Here is a 21,025-nt window from a genome sequence, read left to right as displayed (position 1 = left end):
ATCCACATAGTCAAAGGCTTTGGCATAGTCAATAAAGCAGAAATAGATGTTTTTCATTTTGATTAATTAATATAGTTCTGGGAAGACAGGATTTTGTATGGGGGGCTTTAGATATCAGAGTTATTTTTGAGTTTATTATCAGACCCAAGGGGACCTCTGAAGTACTAAAGAGATAATAATAACCTGTGTGTCTATCATAGATCCTTAGAAGAAACCTAGGCAAAAAATTTTTTGGCGAACTAAACCATGCTTAACTCACCTTGACTCACTTGGAAGAGAGCCACGGTGGGTGTCCTTCAGTCAGCTAATCTTATTCAGAAGCCACGGGCTGCTTCTGTGCTTTTGCCTTTTGGAAAGGCATCATTTTTGTTTATTTCCAGGTGTATGAAATAAAGAGAACAAGGTCTAGGCAGAGCTTCAGGATTTTCCTTATTTTGAATCTGCCATTACCTATGAGAAGGGTGTTACAGAAACATTTGTCATGTAAAATGTAGCTTTTATTTTACCTTTTTAGGCTTGTGGTTATTTTAATTTATAGTGTTAAGTGAAACAGGTCATGATATTCTTATTATTTTTCACCTGTTTTCCAAATCCAGTTAATATAAATTAGGTAAAAATAAACTGTAGTCAGTTGACAAGAAGGGAAAACACTCATTTTTGGTGATCACCATTCCATCTGTTGTATGCCTGTAGCCAACAGAAACAGATGGTGCTTTGTTCACACATTGTTTATGTATATAACGTTTTTCTTTTGAATATTTTATGAGTTTTAATATATGATTGTTTTTAATGTATTTTTTAATTGGAAAACAAATACTTATTTTTAAGGAAAAAAAAATATATGCTGTATATATATTTCATTGAAGCATTTTGAACAGCTGCAAGACAGCCCTGACATTTATTCCTCAGCATAAATCTGAAGCTATTTTAGCCTGACAGAGGTTTTCAAGGTTTAATTGTCCTAATTAACATTGAATTTTGAATTTTGTTAATAAATAGCATTTTATCTTTTTATATATAAATTACATAGGAAGGCATTCTTCGTTTTGTCTAAACACTTGTGGCTTCTTTATTGTCATTTGTCATCAAAAAGGTGTGTCAGACTTAGAGAAATCAGTGTGCAAATGACTATGTGAAATCCATCTTAATGATATCAAAGATGTTGAGACACTGTCTTTTAGTTTTAAATTTAGTTCATTTGTGAAATGAATCATTCTAACCTTGGGAAAATAATCATACATCTGACTTAATTATAAATTAAAATAACCCAGAATTAAAATTTGTTAAGTTTATTGGTCTAAACAAGTGAAGTTATTGAAATATTTATTTATTTCAGATGATGTGCTTTTAAAATGATGCCTATAGTTACAAGTGTTTTATTCTTTCCTAACTTAGATACATTGTCTCTAATATTATGCCACTCTTTGTGGGTGTTTTTATCACCTCCTGTTTTCAAGTAAATGTGTCAAAGACAGGTAGAGCCAGGTGATCTAAGCAGCTCAGATTGTCAGTTTTCCCTGAGCAAGTAAAGTTCTTAAAAAAATAACAAAGAAAAAAATAGGAATGTGTTAAGATGTGGAATGATTTTCAGACTTCCATTTACTTTTAAGAGTGTAATAATTGAAAAGGAACCTCAATTTGGAAATAAAGTTTGAATCATTTGGAATGTCTAGATAATATATTTGTTCTAAGTTCTAAAGCACCTTCTTAAATATTTTTTTTTCCTTTTTCCGTGCACTATGTTCTCCCTTCTGCTTTATCTTGTTTCTAAAGTAGTGTCAGGCTCAATGTATACCATGAAATGACCACCTGGTTATGAATACTTATGTACATCTAAGATGGGGCAAGATCTTTGATTATTGAAACTTGTTGGATGAGGCAACCTTTTTTCTTTTCCTGTCATTTCTCCTTCTTTTTAACTCCCCTTATGTTTTTGATTCACTAGAGATACCATGTTTAACATATTTTGTCTGTTTTGTTTGTAGACTGGTGTGAATTGCAACAGTTGCTGACACTTCATTAAAACTAGGGGGCAAAAACCCACTACTCTCAGTATTTTCTTGGTTTAGGGACTTGATATTGTGATGCATTCTGTTTGGATTAAATCCTCTTATTCTTAATTTTTGGAAATGCTAGTTTATATCATATTTGCTAAAGAAGCTTGCTATAAATCACTTTGGTAATGGATCATGTTAGTCATTGTATGTATAGGGTACCAAATTGAGTAGAATATAGAGTCAGCTTGAGGTATTGAGGTCTCCACTCCTTTGGGTAGACTTGTCTCCTTTGTCTCATTCACTTTTTTCAAAATGTAAGAACTTTTCATTTAGACATAAGAGTGTTACAGTTTATTTAACTATCAAGGGAGAATAAGACATTTGCTTTCTTTTGATAGTTTTACTCAACTCTATGTGGAATTAAATTATTAATCTTGGATTTATCATGCAAGAAAAATCACTGAATTGAGAGTTGTGAGACCTGGGTTTGAAGTTCACCTTCGGTCAGTTATCAGCTGTGTGATCACAGCTGATCAAGTTACTTCCGTGACCTGTTTTCTCAAAACTCTAAGATGCTATAATTTCATGTTGCTAGTAACAACCTTGTTTTTCTGGCTAGAAATTGTTTATGTTGGTTTCTTGTATTTAGTTATTTAAAATTACTGCAGGAATACGTAAATGATTACCTTCTTGTAATATGTGCACTTAAGTTAAAATCACTTAGATAATTACAAATGTTTAGTCATTTAAAAATACTGCTTTCATAAAATATAAAACAATTTATAAACGTAGAGATACGTAACTGTAGTTATGAGATAGGATCAGTGTGACATTATTTATACTTTATGATGGTAATTGCAGTATGGGTGATAGCTTACAGTGAATGAGGTCAGACTTGTTATCTCCAAAGAAGATTTAGCTTCAGGACCAGGGACCAGGCTTGATCACTCAATAGCTTTTGTGTAGCAGAGTTTTATTAAAGTATAAAAAGTGAGAGAAAGTTTCTGACATAGACATCAGAAGGGGGAAGGATAGTGCCAGAAACTCACTAGTCTTATCAAGGCCTTATATACTTTTACTAGACCTGCTCCCACAACATACATCTTAAATTAACAAGATTAGAACTAACACTAGAAAGGTCTTAACAGACCCACTCCCACAATATATGTCTTAAGATAACAAGATTAGTCAGGATGTTCTTGTTAAGGAGAAACTTGGCCTTCAGCAAGATAGATTGTTATATTGACTAAGACAAAGCTATGTAGGAAAAAAACCTTTGTCCTTTTCTCCTCCTTGAGAGCCCTGGACCCCTTTCTCTTTGAGGGCTCTGGACCCCTTCCTCCTTGAGGGCCCTGGACTCCTTACCAACCTACCTAAAGATTAGCTCTTCCATGGGTATGTAAAGCTTCCAATTGATGGAATCAAACCAGATGTTTGAAAATTTGAAGTATTAATCAGAAATGGTAAAAATTATATATTTTTAAAAGAACTGAGAATATGAACTTGGAGCATTGACATATATACTTTAAAAATTAATTCAGTGAGTAGATGATTCAAAAACTAGATGACTCAACAAAAGATGGGTTGAATGAAGAGAAATATAGAGATGTGTGAAGGCCGTTTGAACATTCTTTAGATGTTCAGAGAAGGCAATGGCAACCCACTTCAGTACTCTTTCCTGGAAAATCCCATGGACGGAGGAGCCTGGTAGGCTGCAGTCCATGGGGTCGTGAAGAGTCAGACACGATTGAGCGACTTCACTTTCACTTTTCACTTTCATGCATTGGAGAAGGAAATGGCAACCCACTCCAGTGTTTTTGCCTGGGGAATCCCAGGGACGGCCGAGCCTGGTGGGCTGCCGTCTATGGGGTCGTACAGAGTCAGACACGACTGAAGCGACTTAGCAGTAGCAGCAGAACTAAAATAAGTAATTTGAATATTTTTCCTTTAATAGTGGTTATTAATTTTGATCACCTTATTGAAATGGCTCTATGCATAATTTTTGCAAATTGAAAATAGATTATTAGAGAAGGAACAATAACTTACCCTTTTTGTCAGTGTTATCATTTGTATTATCTGGTATATTCATTTGTAGTTTCAATCCAAATACTTATTTTATTTAAACAAATTTATTGAATTTCTATATAATATGCATTATATTAAGTTTAATTGGGTCTGAAAAGATGAATATGACATGGTCCTTACCAGTTTTGGAAAAAATTGTGTAGGGGGGCAGAATTTGAAGCATAAAAGGAAGGAATGTCATAGAGGGGAAAGATGACTATACAAAGAGCTAGCCATAAGGTTTTAATTAGGACTTGGGTAAGTGTTGTCAGTATTAAAGGCTGTTTTCAAACTTTAATGTGTATATGACTTACTTGAGGATCTTGTGAAAAGACAAGTTCTAATTCAGTATGTTGTTGTGGGCATGAGATTCTTCATTTCTAACTCCCAGTGGATGCCAGTGCTTATGAACCATGATTCGTATTTTGAGAAGCAAGGCATAGTACTAATTCTTTGGAATTAAAAATAGATGTATGTGTGCTCAGTCACTCAGTCATGTCCAGTGTGGATTGCATTTGAAACCCTTCCCTGGGTACAGTTTCCTTTTTCTTCCTAATTTCTTCTATAATATAATCAAAATAGACTGATTGAGAGTGTAAGTGTAAATGAATATGTTGTCTTTAAATTTGCTTATTTTGAATGACTGATTATTTAACTCTTGGTCATCTGTTGTTGTTCAGTTGCTCAGGTGTGTCTGATGACTTTGTGACCCCATGGACTGCAGCTGGCCAGGCTTCCCTGTCATTTACTGTGTCCCTGAGTTTGCTCAAACTTATACCCATTGAGTTGATGATACCATTCAACCATTTCATCCTCTGTTGCCCCCTTCTCCTCGAGAAGCAGATTAAACAGGATGTGGGTTCTAAATAACAAGTGACTTAGTACTGTGGCAAATTGAAATGACAGTAATTTAGAATTGTTTGGTCCCTACTGTAACTTGAGAATAATGTTCCTTGATCTCAGTAGTCAGACGAAGCAAGTTTTGAAAGTGGTGCCTCCTTTCTCTTCATTCTCTCTTAAGAACAGTGATCTTCACGTGAGAATTATAGATCTCCAGAGTCTGTGCTACATGGGTCGAGATTTTTAACATATGGACTGCAAATACTGTTGTACTTGTATTACTTTAAAACATACAAATGTTGTCTTTCACATGGTAAATGTGTTCTGAAATACAGGATATAAGTTTCAAGAGTTTTAAGTAAATAAGCTCAAGCCACCTGTACCATGTTTTAGTTCATTTTATTTTAACCAGGATTGGGAGACATCTGAACCCTTTGCCTCCCTTGTTGCATAGCTGTTAAAAGTTGATTCTTGTTACTCTGACGTGTTTGTGCAGCACACACGCACACACACACACACACAGAGGCATGCAATAGATGTATTGTAAGTCCAGGGTTAGCTCTAGCAGTCATACTTGATAAGTTATGAAAGTTTAAATGTTCTTCATAAATCATCATAGTATGACATCTATGGTGTTCATAAATCTTCAAGCTAATTTTGTAGCTTATTTTTCTTATCAGATATCTGTTATTTAAAAGTAAAGCACTGTTACTATAGGCTGTACTTAATTTGTCATGTTTTTATTTTCTTATATAAATTGTAACAAAGTGTAATAGAGCAGTACGGCATTAATTAGAAATGCTGCTAACTTTCCAAGTGCTTAACCTAAGCAGTAAAAATTTATTTTTACTGTTAATTAAATATTGGATATTTTTGTGGATTTTTCTTTCTTTCTTTCTTTCTTTTTTTAGAGAACCAGAGGACGAAAACGAAGCTTCATTCCTGAGGAAGAAAAACATGAGGTTGGAATAAGTTAAGCATATTTTGCATAGTCTAAACTTTGAGAAACTTCCTTGCTTAAAATTATTTCTGTTTTCCTTGTATCCTGATTTTATATTTTGTTTCTTCCTTGTATGACAGGAAAGAGTTCCTAGAGAGAGAAGACAGAGGCAGTCTGTGTTACAAAAGAAGCCCAAGGCTGAAGATTTACGAACTGAATGTGCAACTTGCAAGGGAACTGGAGACAATGAAAATCTTGTCAGGTAAGCTGGATGCTGAGACTTTAGGGGATTAAGGTTCCATCCTAATCATTTTCTCATCGCAGATAAAATGGGGGGGAAAATCACAGTATAGGACCTTTCTTAAAATCTTGAGTGAAAAAAGTACTTCAGAAACAAATTTCATCCAATGTGCTACACATGGTTATTCTCTGGATTTAGATTTAGTTAAGAGTGATAATCTGGATTTTGAACAAGAGAATTAATTTTCCCTTGACATGAGAAGTTGACTGTGTCCTATAGATAGAGGCCACAAAAATAATTTGATCTAAACTCTTTGCGCTAAGGTTATTATGTTTTATCTCATAAAGCAATAAAATTACTGAGTTTTGTTAGCATATAAAAGTTGATAAGTTTTTTAGCAGTAATGTTGACACGAGCTTTGTTAGTACTTTATCATTTTTCAAAAAAAATGTGTTAAATGCTTCTCTCTTATGAAATAAAGAAAGGTGAAAAGATGGCCTAGTTAGACATTTTTTGTTTTCTGTTTTGTTTTCTTGTTTCTTTGTTTTGTTTTGTTACTTTTTTTTTTTTTAAATCAGACATGATTCTAATCAGGAATCTCAGGTGATATGGCATAGTGGCTATTCCTGAGGGTCCAGAGACTGCTAATTTTAGCCATTTGCTGCCTCTCTTGCTGAGATGATGAAATGCGCAAAGCTTTCAGTGAGATGAAGCAGTGGGTGGGTGAGAAAAAGGAGACCTTATCTAAAAAGAGGTATCCTCTTTCAAAGGACAGTGACACAAAGAATTTTTTAGTATGTTATGGGAACACTTTCTGGTTTCCTTCAAAAATTGTCTTTTGATAAACCCCTGACTAACTCATGGCATAGAAATTAAATGATTCAAAAATTATTAATGTGTATTAATACCTTTATAAGATTTTAAATATTTGCTTCCAAAATGATGTCATTTGTTTGTCATTAGAAGTATAATTTGCTTGTTTTAATTTCTTAAATTAGAGGCATGTGGTTTTAAATTTCACGACTTTATGCCGTCATTGAGGTAGAAAAAGAAAAAGTATAAATTCCAGTGAAGAAATACAGAGTGCTTCAGCAAACTTGAAAAAGTCTGTAATATTAAACAACTGTTTTTTTAAATAGTTTATGTAGAATATCATGAGAGCTTTCCTGGAGATTAAGCTTATTTAAGTTTGGGGTAAATTAGTTCTAGTATCAGAAGAGACCCATGAGTAATTCTCATCACAACATGATCTTCTGTTTTATATAAAAAAAGAAATCCCAAGCATAAGCATAACATACTGGAATGCATAAAACAACAAATAAATAAAAGAAAAAACATAAAAGCACTCTTACATAATGAACAAAAATTCAGTCTAGAATTGAGAGTGGCATTGTGGGGCATGATCATTTTGAAGCAATAGTTAAGAGAGCTGGTTATTCTTTTTATAACTATTAAAATCTATGTAAATATCTACCTCCTATTTATTTTCTTAAAATAGTAGGCTGATGCAGGACTTCTTGTATAGACTCTACATGTTTTTGTCAGGTTTTTATTTTAAATTATTTGGTGATACATTTGAAAAAAAAGAACCTAAGAAGTAAATACAATTTTCATCTTAAAACCCACTTTATAACAAGAGTGTCTCCAGGACATTGTTTTATAGTTGTCTTAAAAAAGAAAAAATAGGTATCACCTTTCTTTGGTTCTTGATAAACATTTTTATCTATTATTAGCCTTTCCTCTCATTTATTTAATCAGTTCCTATTATAAAATTTTCATCCTCACTTGCATTATTATAACATTCCAGTGTCGGATTTTTGTGAAAGTCTTCTGGAAGGTAAAGATATTTTTGTTACTCGAGAAATGATGGATATACAAATCTTCCTCCCTAGTTTTGCCTTGTTAACAAGATAATATCAGATTTTCTGCAAAGATTTTAGAGGTAATGAAGAGGGAATTAAATGTTTTATAAACATTATATATTAATAATGTTCTGAGAACAAAATAAGCTGGATATAAAGCCTCACCATAAAATGTTTTATAGTTATGATGTGATTGTTCTTTAAAAATACATATATATTTTATCTACATTTTATACACACACACACACACACACACATTTAGTTTAAACACATTGCTCTTGGGTTAAAGAAGAATTTTATGTAGAATTTCATGTGTTTCAAGAGGTATGCTTATAAGCCAATATCTACCATTTCCCCTAAGATCTCTTTTATTTTGTAATGGTACCATTATTGTTTGCAAACCCCTCTCCCCAAAACCCACACTTTTATGATTAAGTTGCATCTTAAATATTATGTACACATGCTATTTTTTTAACTTTACTTTTAAGACATTTTAATTAACCTTTTTTTCCCTGAAGATATATTTCAGTGCTTGATCATAATACTTATTATATATGTTTATTAAGTCTTCTTATAAAATCAAACTTCTTGGGTCATAATTTAATTATTAATATTATATTGAATATACTGTATTTTCTCAGGTTCCTCTGAACTAATGTACATGACTCACTGGAATCGGCTGTTTAGCAGCTTTGATTTTGAAACCACACTTCTCTATGTAATTCAGGCTATATAAAAAATTCTTATGATGTTCCTGGCTTTTTCAATTATTTGTAAATATGTATATGTTAATTTACATGTATTTTTTTTTAATATCATGAGGAAGTTGCATTCAATTTGTCAGTTACCTGTAATAGTAGGTTCCAAATGTGATTTTCTGTTTTGCCTTTTAAGTTTTCTCAGGTCTTTGACAAGTAATTTAGAATTTCTTTGTCTTGGTTTTTTCCTCTCTTGTACATGATCACAATCATGCTTTATAAGCTTTATGAGTTATTCTGTATAAGATAGTAGGGAAGTGGTATTATTAATACTTAGTAATTCAAAGAATACATGTATGTGTGCTCTGAAATAAGGGTTCTAGTTGGTAAATATATTACATTAATAATACTAATGCATATTTTTTTACCTTTTAGAGAGTGTGCTTGTCCTGTTTTTGTGTATGATTATTCTTGCAATAAGGGAGACAAAAAATTTGAATTTGTTGAAACATGGTCCCTAAAATGATTTGACCAACTGTTTCTTCTAAACATGGGAAATATGAAAGTTATCAGTGTCTTAAGGATGAAAAATGGGTTTACATTATTATATTGATTAAAAAAAATAGTTCTTCCTTTTTTGCCATCTGCTTTTTAAACTTAATTAAAATTTAACTGGAAAGTTTCCTATTGAAAATATATTTCTCTGTGTTATTTAGTGCAGTTAAATGCTAAAGGGCAAATTGAAACTGTCTTCAAATTATGAGGTCTTTGGGGATATTTATCTTTTTGCTCTGAATGTTCCTTGTTGGAGGTACTTTTGAGCTCTTAGTGATATCTTACTTGGTTTTGCTTCCTCAGTTCCTGGGACATTTAATTCTCAGTAAATGCGTGGCAAATGAGTGACTTTGCCATATGAGTAGTGACTGATTATTCTTTGCTGAATTAATTTAAAAACATTTAGTATTCTAATTTGTTCCTAGAACAAATTGTTCACTCAGTATATGATAAAATGTTTAAAAGACTTAATAAAGGAGGATTACTTTCATGTCGCTAAAGAGCAGTGGTTTTTTTCTGTGCTTTAGGTAAAGGACTAGGAATCACAAATTTGAAATGTTAGTTGATATATTAATGTAAAAGTAGAAATAAAGTGATTATTCTTCTTGAACATATTTTATTTTCAAAAGATAGATTTTAGAGGTAGGTTGGCTTTTGTTCTCTACACATCTTTATCAAACTATCAAGTTAGGAATAAGACCAAAATTTTAGGCTTCAAATTTTAAACTCAGTGGGACACATTTTATTGCTTAATGGGAGATAGGAGAGAGGAAAAAGGTCTCCTAAAACTAAGATCCTTAAAATCCATTAGTCCTCTTAAATAACATCTTTAGTTTTATCTTGTATTGTGGCCATTACTTAGAAGCATTGAGGGTAGGAAGTGAACTGTGCAGGTGTTTTATTTTTATAGCTAAGTCTATACCATTAACTGTTTACTATATGCTCTTCCTTATTTGAGTATATGGCAAATTATATAGGTATTGAACCATTTTGGTTACAAGGTTAGGATGTTTATTTGGTCTGTTAACACTGTTATTAGCACTTTTATTTATTTGGCATTTTAAACATCTAGCTTCTGAGTGCCATCCTCAAAACAATTTGATGTCATCATAAGTTACTAGGAACACAAACACAAATTCATATTTATCAATTATTTCAAATATTGGTCTCTGTGATAATTCAGATTTTTCAATTTATAATTACCTTTCCTGTTTTAGCTTGTTGGAGGTTTACAGATTGCCTGGGTCATAGTAAGGGGTGTTTTATTCCCCAGAGATTCGGTTAGACTAAGAGCAGATCTTATTTATAACTCTATGTTCACAGAATGTAAGATCACTTTAAATACTAATAGATTGTTTTAAAGTACTTAAAAAAAATAAAACTAAGTTTCATTTCTCTTAAGAATAATTGATTACATTTGATAGATTGCCTAAAATATTTCATACTGTTCATGGGGTTCTCAAGGCAAGAATGCTGAAGTGGTTTGCCATTCCCTTCTGCAGTGGACCACATTTTGTTAGAACTCCCCCCGACGACCTGTCTGTCTTGGGTGGCCCTACATGGCCTGGCTCATAGTTTCATTGAGTTAGACAAGGCTGTGGTCCATGTGATTAGATTGGTTAGTTTTCTGTGATTGTGGTTTTCAGTCTGTCTGCCCTCAATAAGGATAAGAGGCTTAGGGAAGCTTCCTGATGGGAGAGACTGACTGAGGGGGAAACTGGGTCTTGTTCTGATTGGCAGGGCTCAGTAAATCTTTAAACCAATTTTCTGTTGATGGGTGGAACTCTGTTCCCTCCCTGCTGTTTACCTGGGGCCAAACTGTGATGGAGGCAGTGAAGGTAGAGTTGACCTCCCTCAACAGGTCCATTGCATGTACAGCGACACTCAGTGCCCCCAACCCCGCAGCAGGCCACCTGACCCACGCCTCTGCCAGAGATACCCAGACACCCACGGGCAAGTCCGGGGCAGTCTCCTGTGGGGTCACTGCTCCTTTCTTCTGAGTCCTGGTGCACAGGTTTCTGTTGTGCCCTCCGAGAGTCTATTTCCCAGTCCTGGCAGCTCTATGGTGGGGTTAATGACAACCTCCTCCAAGAGGGCTTATGCCATACCCAAGTCTGCTGCACCCAGAGCCCCTGTCCCTGCAGCAGACCACCACTGACCGGTACCTCCACAGCAGACGCTCAAACACAGTTCTGTCTCAGTCTCTGTGGGGTCCCTGGGTCCTAGTGCACATATGGTTTGTTTGAGCCCTCTGAGTGTCACTGGCGGGAATGGGGTTTGATTCTAAATGCATATTCACCCCTCCTACCATCTTGCTGGGGCTTCTGCTTTGCCCTTGGATGTGAGGTATCTCCTCACTGCTGGTCCAGCAAGTGCAGCCGCCCCTCCTGACCTTGGGCGTGGGGTATCTCCTATCTATTTCTGCTTTATTGACTGTGCCAAGCCGTTGACTGTGTGGATCACAGTAAACTGTGGAAAATTCTGAAAGAGATGGGAATATCAGACCACCTGACCTGCCTCTTGAGAAATCTGTATGCAAGACAGGAAGCAACAGTTAGAACTGGACATGGAATAACAGACTGGTTCCAAATAGGAAAAGGAGTATGTAAAGGCTGTATATTGTCACCTTGCTTATTTAAGTTATATGCAGAGTACATCATGAGAAACTCTGGGCTGGAAGAAGCACAAGCTGGGATCAAGATTGCTGGGAGAAATATGAATAACCTCAGATATGCAGGTGACACCACCCTTATGACAGAAAGTGAAGAAGAACTAAAGAGCCTCTTGATGAAAGTGAAAGAGGATAGTGAAAAAGTTGGCTTAAAACTCAACATTCAGAAAATGAAGATCATGGCATCTGGTCCCATCACTTCACGGCAAATAGATGGAGAAATAGTGGAAACAGTGACAGACTTTACTTTCTTGGGCTCCAAAATCACTGCAGATGGTGACTGCAGCCATGAAATTAAAAGATGCTTACTCCTTGGGAGAAAAGTTATGAGCAGCCTAGACAGCATATTAAAAGCAGAAACGTTACTTTGCCAACAAAGGTCGTCTAGTCAAGGCTATGGTTTTTCCAGTAGTCATGTATGGATGTGAGAGTTGGACTGTGAAGAAGGCTGAGCGCCGAAGAATTGATACTTTTGAACTGTGGTGTTGGAGAAGACTCTTGAGAGTCCCTTGGACTGCAAGGAGATCCAACCAGTCCATCCTATTGGAAATCAGTCCTGAGTATTCTTTGGAAGGACTGATGCTGAAGCTGAAACTCCAGTACTTTGGCCACCTGATGTGAATAGCTGACTCATTTGAAAAGACCTTCATGCTGGGAAAGATTGAAGGTGGGAGGTGAAGGGGACGACAGAGGATGAGATGGTTGGATGGCATCACTGACTCAATGGACATGAGTTTGAGGAAACTCCAGGAGTTGTTGATGGGGGAAGCCTGGCGTGCTGCAGTCCTTGGGGTCACAAAGAGTCGGACACTACTGAGCGACTAAACTGACTGACTAAAATATTCAGCATGATTTATTTTGATTATACACTTTCTAATTTATTATTTCTTATGTAGTTTATCACACAGTGATCAGTCTTAATGATAAAATTTGCATATTTATGTAGGAATGTCAAGTGATGGTGCAAATGTATATTATTTGGATATTTATAAATTAGAAACAAATTGTAAAATGATTTTTCTTCTAATAAATTTCAAATTATTAAAAACATTTCCTGCACAAAGACATTTCTGGTTAATCTTCTGTTTCTATTCCTTATTTTTACCAACAGTTTCAAGGATAGGTTTTAATGTTTTGTTTTGTTTTATAACCCTGAGTCAGTGATTGGTGTAGTACAAATTGCTGTGTTCTAAAGGATTGTTTCCAAAGCTTGGAGATCTAATATTTCTTTCAATTATATGTAGTAAAATGTATCCCCTCATGTCACCCTGATGTCCTGTGTGATATATCTCTTCTTGAAGTTCACTGCTGTTAGTGCTGTAATATTACTTGACTTTGCTCTCTTGCAAGTATGGCCATCTAGAAGGCAGAGTCTCTGTTTTACATATCCTTATAGCTCCCCTCTTCTTACTCCAAGTCACTGAGCAAAGAGCGCCTCCCTGTGGTAGTTGATGGCTTACACACTTCATAGGAGGTTGCGTTACAGAATCATTGGCCAGATATTAAATCTTTCTAATTTTTATTTTTAATATAAAATAGGCTTAAAATATTATCAAAAATCTGATATAAAAATCTAATTTTACATAAAAGGCAAGGATAAAGTAGCATATCAAGATGTTGAAAGACATATAGACTTCCTATAACTCATAGCCTGAGGAAATGTGCTAATTCTTTAACAAGATTCTCATCAAAAGGGAAGGTAAGTGTAGCATTCTAAATACAAACTAATGAAGCATTTGCAATTATTTGAAAATTTAAACAGAGGAATACAATTATGACCTGAAATTTCCTTTTCTTAGGTTTTTAACTGTTTAAAACACTTTTACATTTACTTTTTGAATAATCATTATAAGAAATAGTTAATAGAAACAGCTTTTCAAGGAAATTCTGATATGAATACCAAACAACATCACCTAATGCATAAGTAAAATTAAAATTGAATAAAATTCAGAAAAGTATTTCTGTCATATTCTGGAGAGTTTAACATCATTATATCCATATTTTGAGAAAATATTTCTAAATTTTCATTTTGTTTAACAGATAATTGATTTTTAAGCTTTTTGTAAAAAAAAAACCCAGTGAGGTCTACTTTAGTTTTCAAAGTTTATTATAATTTTTGAAGATTGGTTACTTATTTTTTAACTTAAAAAAAAAACAAAAACTCTGCTTAATTGAATCAGTTTAATACCAGAATTAAAACTCTATAAGAATGCCAGCATTTAATATATGAATAATGCTAGAATGTATAAAGAAATTAGCCTGAGCACTGATTAACAAAGATATTTTTCTTTCTATTTGTAATCAAAGATTGGAGAAGGAAATGGCAACCCCCCCAGTATTCTTGCCTGGAAAATTCCATGGACAGAGGAGCCTAGCAGGCTATAGTCCATGGAGTCGCAAAGAGTCGGACACGACTGGGCAACTTTCACTTTAATCAAAGATAAGTAGGAAAAATGCAAACATTGCAACTATTTAAAGTTTCATTATGTGTCACCCTATCTGATATATTTTTAAAAATAGATATTTTGACAAAATATGATCTTAATAATTTTGATGTAAACAACAGACATTAAAATTCAAGTAGGAAAAATGGCTGTATCTTATAGAAGTCTAGTTACATGTGATTTGTTCAGTGTTTTTAAATCCAGACTCTGTAAACTACTTAGAGAAACAATAATTAAGCTGCCCAAAGGTTGTAAATTCTGAATTAATGATGAAACGAGATGAAACAGTTTCATAGGAACATTTCTATAAAAATTGAAATATTTCACAGAAATATTTCATAGAAATATAAAAATGTATTCATAAATTGTCTTATCTAGTTTAGGTTTCAGGACAATATATTTTCCTATTTGCTCAAGCTTAGAATATATAGGAAGTAGTTTCAGAATTGCCAGCCCCAACCACTGCAAAAATAAATCTATTAAGTTCAGTAGTTGCTTGTGTATGTGTGTGTGTGTGTGGTTAAAGTTACAAACAGTGAAATGCATAAATGTTAAATGAATAAATTGGTGAATTTTAAGAAAAGCATGTAATAAAAATTTTTATGATGCGCGTATGTAACCCCCATTTCTATTAAGATGTAGAACAGTTTTTTTCACTCTCAAGAGCTGTGCCCTTTCCTAGTCATTCCCTCTTCTCAAAGGCAACCATTGCATTTCTTTCCCCTAGAAGTTACCTCTTGTAGAACATATAAATGGCATGTTTAGTTTTATTTGATTTCAGCCTTTTTAATGAATGTGTGAGGGAATGGCACTGTGGTTTTAGTTTGCATTACTCTGATGTATAATAATGTTGAGCACATTTTTATATGCTCACTGGCTGTTTGTATATCTTCCTTTGTGAGCTAATTATTTTGCTCATTAAAAAAAAAATTGGGTTGTATGTTTAGTATTGAGTTTATATGAGTTTTTAATATACTCTATTTTGCAAATACATGTTTTTCAGACATACAATCTTTATCTATGGCCTGCTTATTCATTTTTTAATGGTATTAGAGAACAGAAATTACTAATTTTACTAAGTTCAGTTTAGCAACTTTTTATTTTATGATTAATGCCTTTGTGTCCTATCTCAGAAGTCTTTACTTAGGTCCAGGTCACAAAAATTATCTTTGTGTTCTTCTAAAAGCTTTATGATTTATCTTTTATACTGAGATTGTGTGGTTCATCTGAAGTTAATTTTTGTTTAACTTCAGGTATAGTTAAGGAAGGTTTGTTTATTATCCCATGTGGATTTCTAGTTTTCTAGCACCAATTTTCTAAGAAATTTCTAGCAAGCATTTCCTTTCTGCATTAAGTTGCTTTGGTTTCATTGTTAAATATTAATTGACTTTTTAAATGAGGGTCAGTTTCTAGACTTTGTATTCTGTTCCATCAAGCTATGTACATATTTCTAGGCCAGTACTAATGTCTGGATTATTGAGGTCTTATCGTAAGCTTATTTGTTATTTGGGATCCTTTGCATTTTCATATGAGTGTCAGAAAGAGCTTTCCATTTTTATTAAAAGGAAGAAAGCCTGGATATGATACCAAAAAAAGCACAGGCCAGCAACAACAAAAAAAATATACATTTTAGACTTCATTGAAAATTAGAAATGTCTGTGTCAAAGGAAATTACCAACAGAATAAAAAGGCAACCAACAAAGCGTGAGAAAATATTTGCAAATCATGCATCCAATGAGAGATTGATATCAAGAGTGTAAAAAGAACAACAAATCATTTACAACAATGAAAAAAACTGATTAAAAATGAGCAAAAGACTTGAACAGACATTTCTCCAAAGAAATTCTCCAGTTATTAAGCATATGAAAAGATGCTATACATTAATCATTAGTGAAATTCAAAGCAAAACCACAATGAGATACTGCTTCAAACCCATTAGAATGACTATTATCAAACAAACAAAAATAGAAGATAACAAGTTTGGAGGAGGATGTGGAGAAAAAGAAATTTCACTTCTAGAGAGTGTATACCCCAAAGAATTGAAAGCAGGAGCTTAAAGAGATATACATTCATATTCATGGCAGCATTATTGCTGTGTGCTTAGTCGCTCAGTCGTGTCTGACTCTTTGTGACCCCATGGACTGCAGCCCAACAGGCTCCTCTGTCCGTGGGGATTCTCCAGGCAAGAATACTGGAGTGTGTTGCAATGCCTTCCTCCAGGGGATCTTCCCAACCCAGGTCTGCGTTGCAGGTAGATTCTTTACCGACTGAGCCACCAGCAAAGCCCAAGAATACCAGAGTGGGCAGTCTATGCCTTCTCTAGGGTATCTTCCTGACCCAGAAATTGAACGAGAGTCTCCTGCATTGCAGGCAGCTTCTTCACCAGCTGAGCTACCACGGAAGCCTGGCAGCATTAGTAGTAGTAGTCAAATGGTGGAAACAAACCAAGTGTCTATTAATAGATGAATGGATAAACAAAATATGATATATACATGTTGTTATTGTTTAGTCACTAAGTCAAGTCACTATTTGCGATGCCACAGACTCTAGCCCACCAGGCTTCTCTGTTCATGGTGTTTCCCAGGCAAGAATACTGAAGTGGGTTGCCATTTCCTTCTCCAGGGGATCTTCCTGATCCAGGGATCGAACCTACGTCTCCTGCATTGGCTGGTGGATTCTTTACCACTGAGCCACCAGGGAAGCCCTCAGGATATATTTCAACTATAAAAAGGAAGGAAATTCTGATACATGCTATAACATGAATGAACACTGAAGACTTTCATGCTGACTGAAATAAGCCAGTCAAAAAAGGACAAATGTATGATTCTACTTAATACGGGATGCTTAAGAGTAGTCCAATTCATAGAGACAGAAAGTGGGGTCATGGTTGCCAGGAGCAGGGTGACTGGGGAGTTAGTGTTTGAATAGGTACTGAGTTTAAGTTGTGTAAAGTGATAAATGGTAGTGATGCTTGCACAACAGTGTGAATGTACTTAGTGTGTCTGAAATGTACACTTAAAAACGGTTAAAATGGTAAATCTTACATATATTTAACCACAGTGTTTCAAAAGAAGCCTGCTGGGATTTTGATTAGTTTTGTGTTGAATATGTGGATGAATTTGGGGAGCATTGATATTGGGAAGCATTAACAGAATTGTTTCCTGATGCATGAACTAGGTATGTCTTTACATTTGTTCAGATTTTCAGATATCCATTATTTTTTCATCAATGTTTTTATAGTTTGCATTGTAGAAGTCTTACATGTTTATTATTAAATGTATTCCTAAGTATTTAATGTTTTTGATGCTATTGTATAAGAAATTATTAAATAAGATTAAAAAAAAAAACCTGTTTATGCAGGTGTTGAGAGTTGCCTGGTGTTGAGGTAGTCAGTCAGGATCAGAAGCCAAGCTGATCATTATGGTTAAAAACAGAAGGCTTTTGCTGTTTAATGGACCCAGGGACTGGAGTGAAGAAGAAGGGAAAGGGCTAGGAAATTGGAAAATAGAGAGTCAGTGGCGAGAAGTGTTAAGACCTCTCAATAAGGAGATCTTGGCACAAGTAGGTGTACAAGCAGTGTTTCCGTCTAGCTTTTCCATCCTTCACAGATGGAGACCTCAAAAGTTGTATCAACTTTACAATCCTGGGATAAGGCCCTCCTGGGCTATATATTTGGATTTCATTTGCTAGTATTTTGATAAGGGTTTTGTGTCTCTATTCATTCATGTAAATATTATTCTTACAATTTCTTTTCCTAAGTCTTTATCAGATTTTGTTTTTCAGGTTATACTGGCCTTCTAGAAGATGTTAGAAAGTTTTCTATTTTTTTTTAAGTATTTATTGATTGATTTTTATTTCTTCATTGAATTTTCATTGAATTCCTCAAATGTAACCATCTGGACCAGAGTTTTCTTTCTTTCTTTCTTTTTAAATTTAATTTTAATTGGAGAATAATTGCTTTTACAGTATTGTGTTGGTTTCTGCCATACATCAACATGAATCAACGATAGGTGTACATATGTCCCACGTCCCCTCCTTCTTGAGCCTCCCTGCCACCTTCCATCCCATCTTACCAGCTTCATTGTCACAGAACACTGGGTTTGAGTGCCCTGTGTCATGCAGCAAATTCCCACTGGCTATCTGTTTTGCATATGGTAAGGTACATGTTTCGGTGCCGCTGCTGCCAAGTCACTTCAGTCGTATCCGACTCTGTGCGACCCCATAGACGGCAGCCCACCAGGCTCCTCTGTCCATGGGATTTTCCAGGCTACTCTCTCCGTTCATCCCCCCTCTCCTTCCTCAGCTGTGGCCACAAGTCCGTTGTCTAGGTCTGTGTCTGCATTGCTGAGTTGCAGATAGGTTCATCAGTACTCTCTGTCTAGATTCCATATATATATGCTAATACACAATATTTGTTTTTCTGACTTATTTCACTCTTTATAATAGGCTCTAGGTTCATCCTTTGCTTTAGAACTGATGTGTTCCTTTTTATGACTAATACTCTATTGTATATATGTACTACAGCTTATTTATCCATTCATCTGTTGATGGACATCTAGTTTGCTTCCATGTCCTAGTTATTGTAAATAGTGCTGCAGTGAACATTGGAGTGTGTGTGCCTTTTCCAGTTATGGTTTCCTCAGGGTATATGCCCAGTAGTGTGATTGTTGGGTCATATGGTAGTTTATTCCTAGTTTTTTAGGGAATCTCTATACTGTATTCATATCAATTTACATTGATATGGCTGTATCAATTTACATTCCCACCAACAGTACAAGAAGGTTCCGTTTTCTATACACCCTCCCTAGCATTTATTGTTTGTAGATTTTTTTGATGGTGGCCATTCTGATTGGTAGGAGGTGATATACCTCATTGTATATTGATTTGCATTTCTATAATGAGCAGCGTTAAGTATCTTTTCATGTGTTTATTGGCCATCTGTATATCTTCCTTGGAGAAATGTCTGTTTAGGTCTTCTGCCCACTTTTTAATTGGGTTGTTTGTTTTTCTGGTATTGAGTTGAATGAGCTGCTTGTGTATTTTGGAGATTAATCCTTTGTCAGTTGTTTCATTTGCTATTATTTTCTCCCATTCTGGACTAGAATTTTCTTTGTTGGGACGTTTTTGGTAATTAATTTCATATTAAAAAATCTTTACTTATTTATCATTACTTTTTATTTCTTGACTGCCCCATGCAGCTTGTGGGGGTCTTAGTAACCCAACTAGAGATTGAACCCACACCCACTCCATTGGAAGGACAGAGTCTTAACCACTAGACCACCAGGGAAGTCCCTCGATTTTTAAAATATTTAGATAATAGAGCTATTGAAAACTTTTTCTTTTGTCTTACCTTAGTTATGGTAAGCTGTGTTTTTCAAGCAATTTATTGATTTTATTTCCATTGTCAGTGCTTCTTTTCTTGAGTATGCTGATCTTTTGGATGGGCACTACAACTGTTTGCTTGAGACTTCCCTGCTTCCTATACAATTTCAGATCATATTCTCTTTCTTCTAAGACTAGGTCTCGGTATTTACTTCTTTCGTGTATCCTTCCAGACGTATATGATCCCATAATGATGTTTTTCTTACTTTGATTGACCTTGGGATCCACATAAAATCCCACATCATGCTATTATCCAATTCCTTGGAAATTATCTATGAATTACTTTTTCACTAGATTAAGTGAGGCCTTCCATTTATTCATGATGATTCTCATAGTCTTCTACAATATGGCACAGAAAATTAATCAGAGTATATTTACTGATACACTGCTAAGTCTGTATGCATTTCAGCCTTATACACTGAAATACTGTCATCTCTTTGAGAACAAAGACTTTTCTTTAGGTCTTAATTGATTTGTTTTTTCATTTTTACTTATTAAAAACAAACTTTAAAATAGTATATACTTGTAGCAAACAACAAAAAGCATAGGTAAATAAGGATTTCTGATTGACTATGATTACTTCACTGAGAATTAGACCTCAGTTAGTCCAAGCTTGTCTCTTACCAATTCTAGCAAGTTGCTGAATCTCAGAGGGTCTCTGTTTTTTTATTTGAATAGAAAAGATGTCAGGCTATATCATCTCTGAGCTCTAACAGACTACCTCTGATAATCATATGTGATGTTACAAGTTCCCAAACCTATACTAAATTACATTCCCTCACAGGCTGTCCTGTAAACACATACTTTCAGAATCTCTTTCTAGACTATCCTGTACCTATGTAGAATATATATATATTTTTTGAGTAAGTCTCTTAGAGTGGAAGTCATTCTTGTTGACTTTTCTCTCATTTAGCTAAAGAGACTGGAAAATAAGTCAGTTCCCTTGGTACAGCCTACTTCCTTTGATAAAGAGCAAATATTTTTTCTTTTTAAAAATAACTATATTGAGATTTAATTTTCATACTGTACAAATTCAGCCATTTTATATGTAGACTGTTACAATTTTTAATAAATGTATAGAACTGTTCAGCTATCAATAGAGTGCCATTTTAGAAAATTTTCCATTACCTCAAAAAGTGCTCTGCTTATTTACTGTCAATCCTAGCTCCCACCCTGCCCTCAGACAACTCCTGCAAATATTCTCTTGTCACTGGTTCTTCATAGCCTGTTACTTTCCTGATCCATTTTTTTCATCTTCATATTACTCTTACGGGCTTCCCCAGTGGTCCAGTGGTTAAGACTCTGTACTCCAAATGCAGGTGTCATGGGTT

General features: G+C 34.7%; 1 protein-coding gene across 9 annotated transcripts in view; it reads left to right on the top strand.

The window, feature by feature from the left end:
- Positions 1 to 21,025, top strand: part of PHF14 (PHD finger protein 14) — a 199,913-nt gene that overhangs the window by 89,617 nt on the left and 89,271 nt on the right. For 8 of the 9 annotated variants that reach the window (XM_070369782.1, XM_070369783.1, XM_070369785.1 and 5 more), the window contains exons 15-16: positions 5,813 to 5,863; positions 5,982 to 6,103. In XM_070369782.1, coding sequence (XP_070225883.1) covers positions 5,813 to 5,863; positions 5,982 to 6,103 — 173 coding nt within the window. Of the gene's footprint in view, positions 1 to 5,812; positions 5,864 to 5,981; positions 6,104 to 8,585; positions 9,728 to 21,025 lie in introns of those variants that run through there. The other variant, XM_070369790.1, reaches the window with a different exon arrangement.

The sequence above is a fragment of the Bos mutus genome, chromosome 4 (assembly GCF_027580195.1).
Source record: "Bos mutus isolate GX-2022 chromosome 4, NWIPB_WYAK_1.1, whole genome shotgun sequence".
Lineage (NCBI taxonomy): Eukaryota > Metazoa > Chordata > Mammalia > Artiodactyla > Bovidae > Bos > Bos mutus.
Note: the sequence above shows the minus strand (reverse complement) of the source record. Positions and strands in the feature narration are given on the sequence as shown.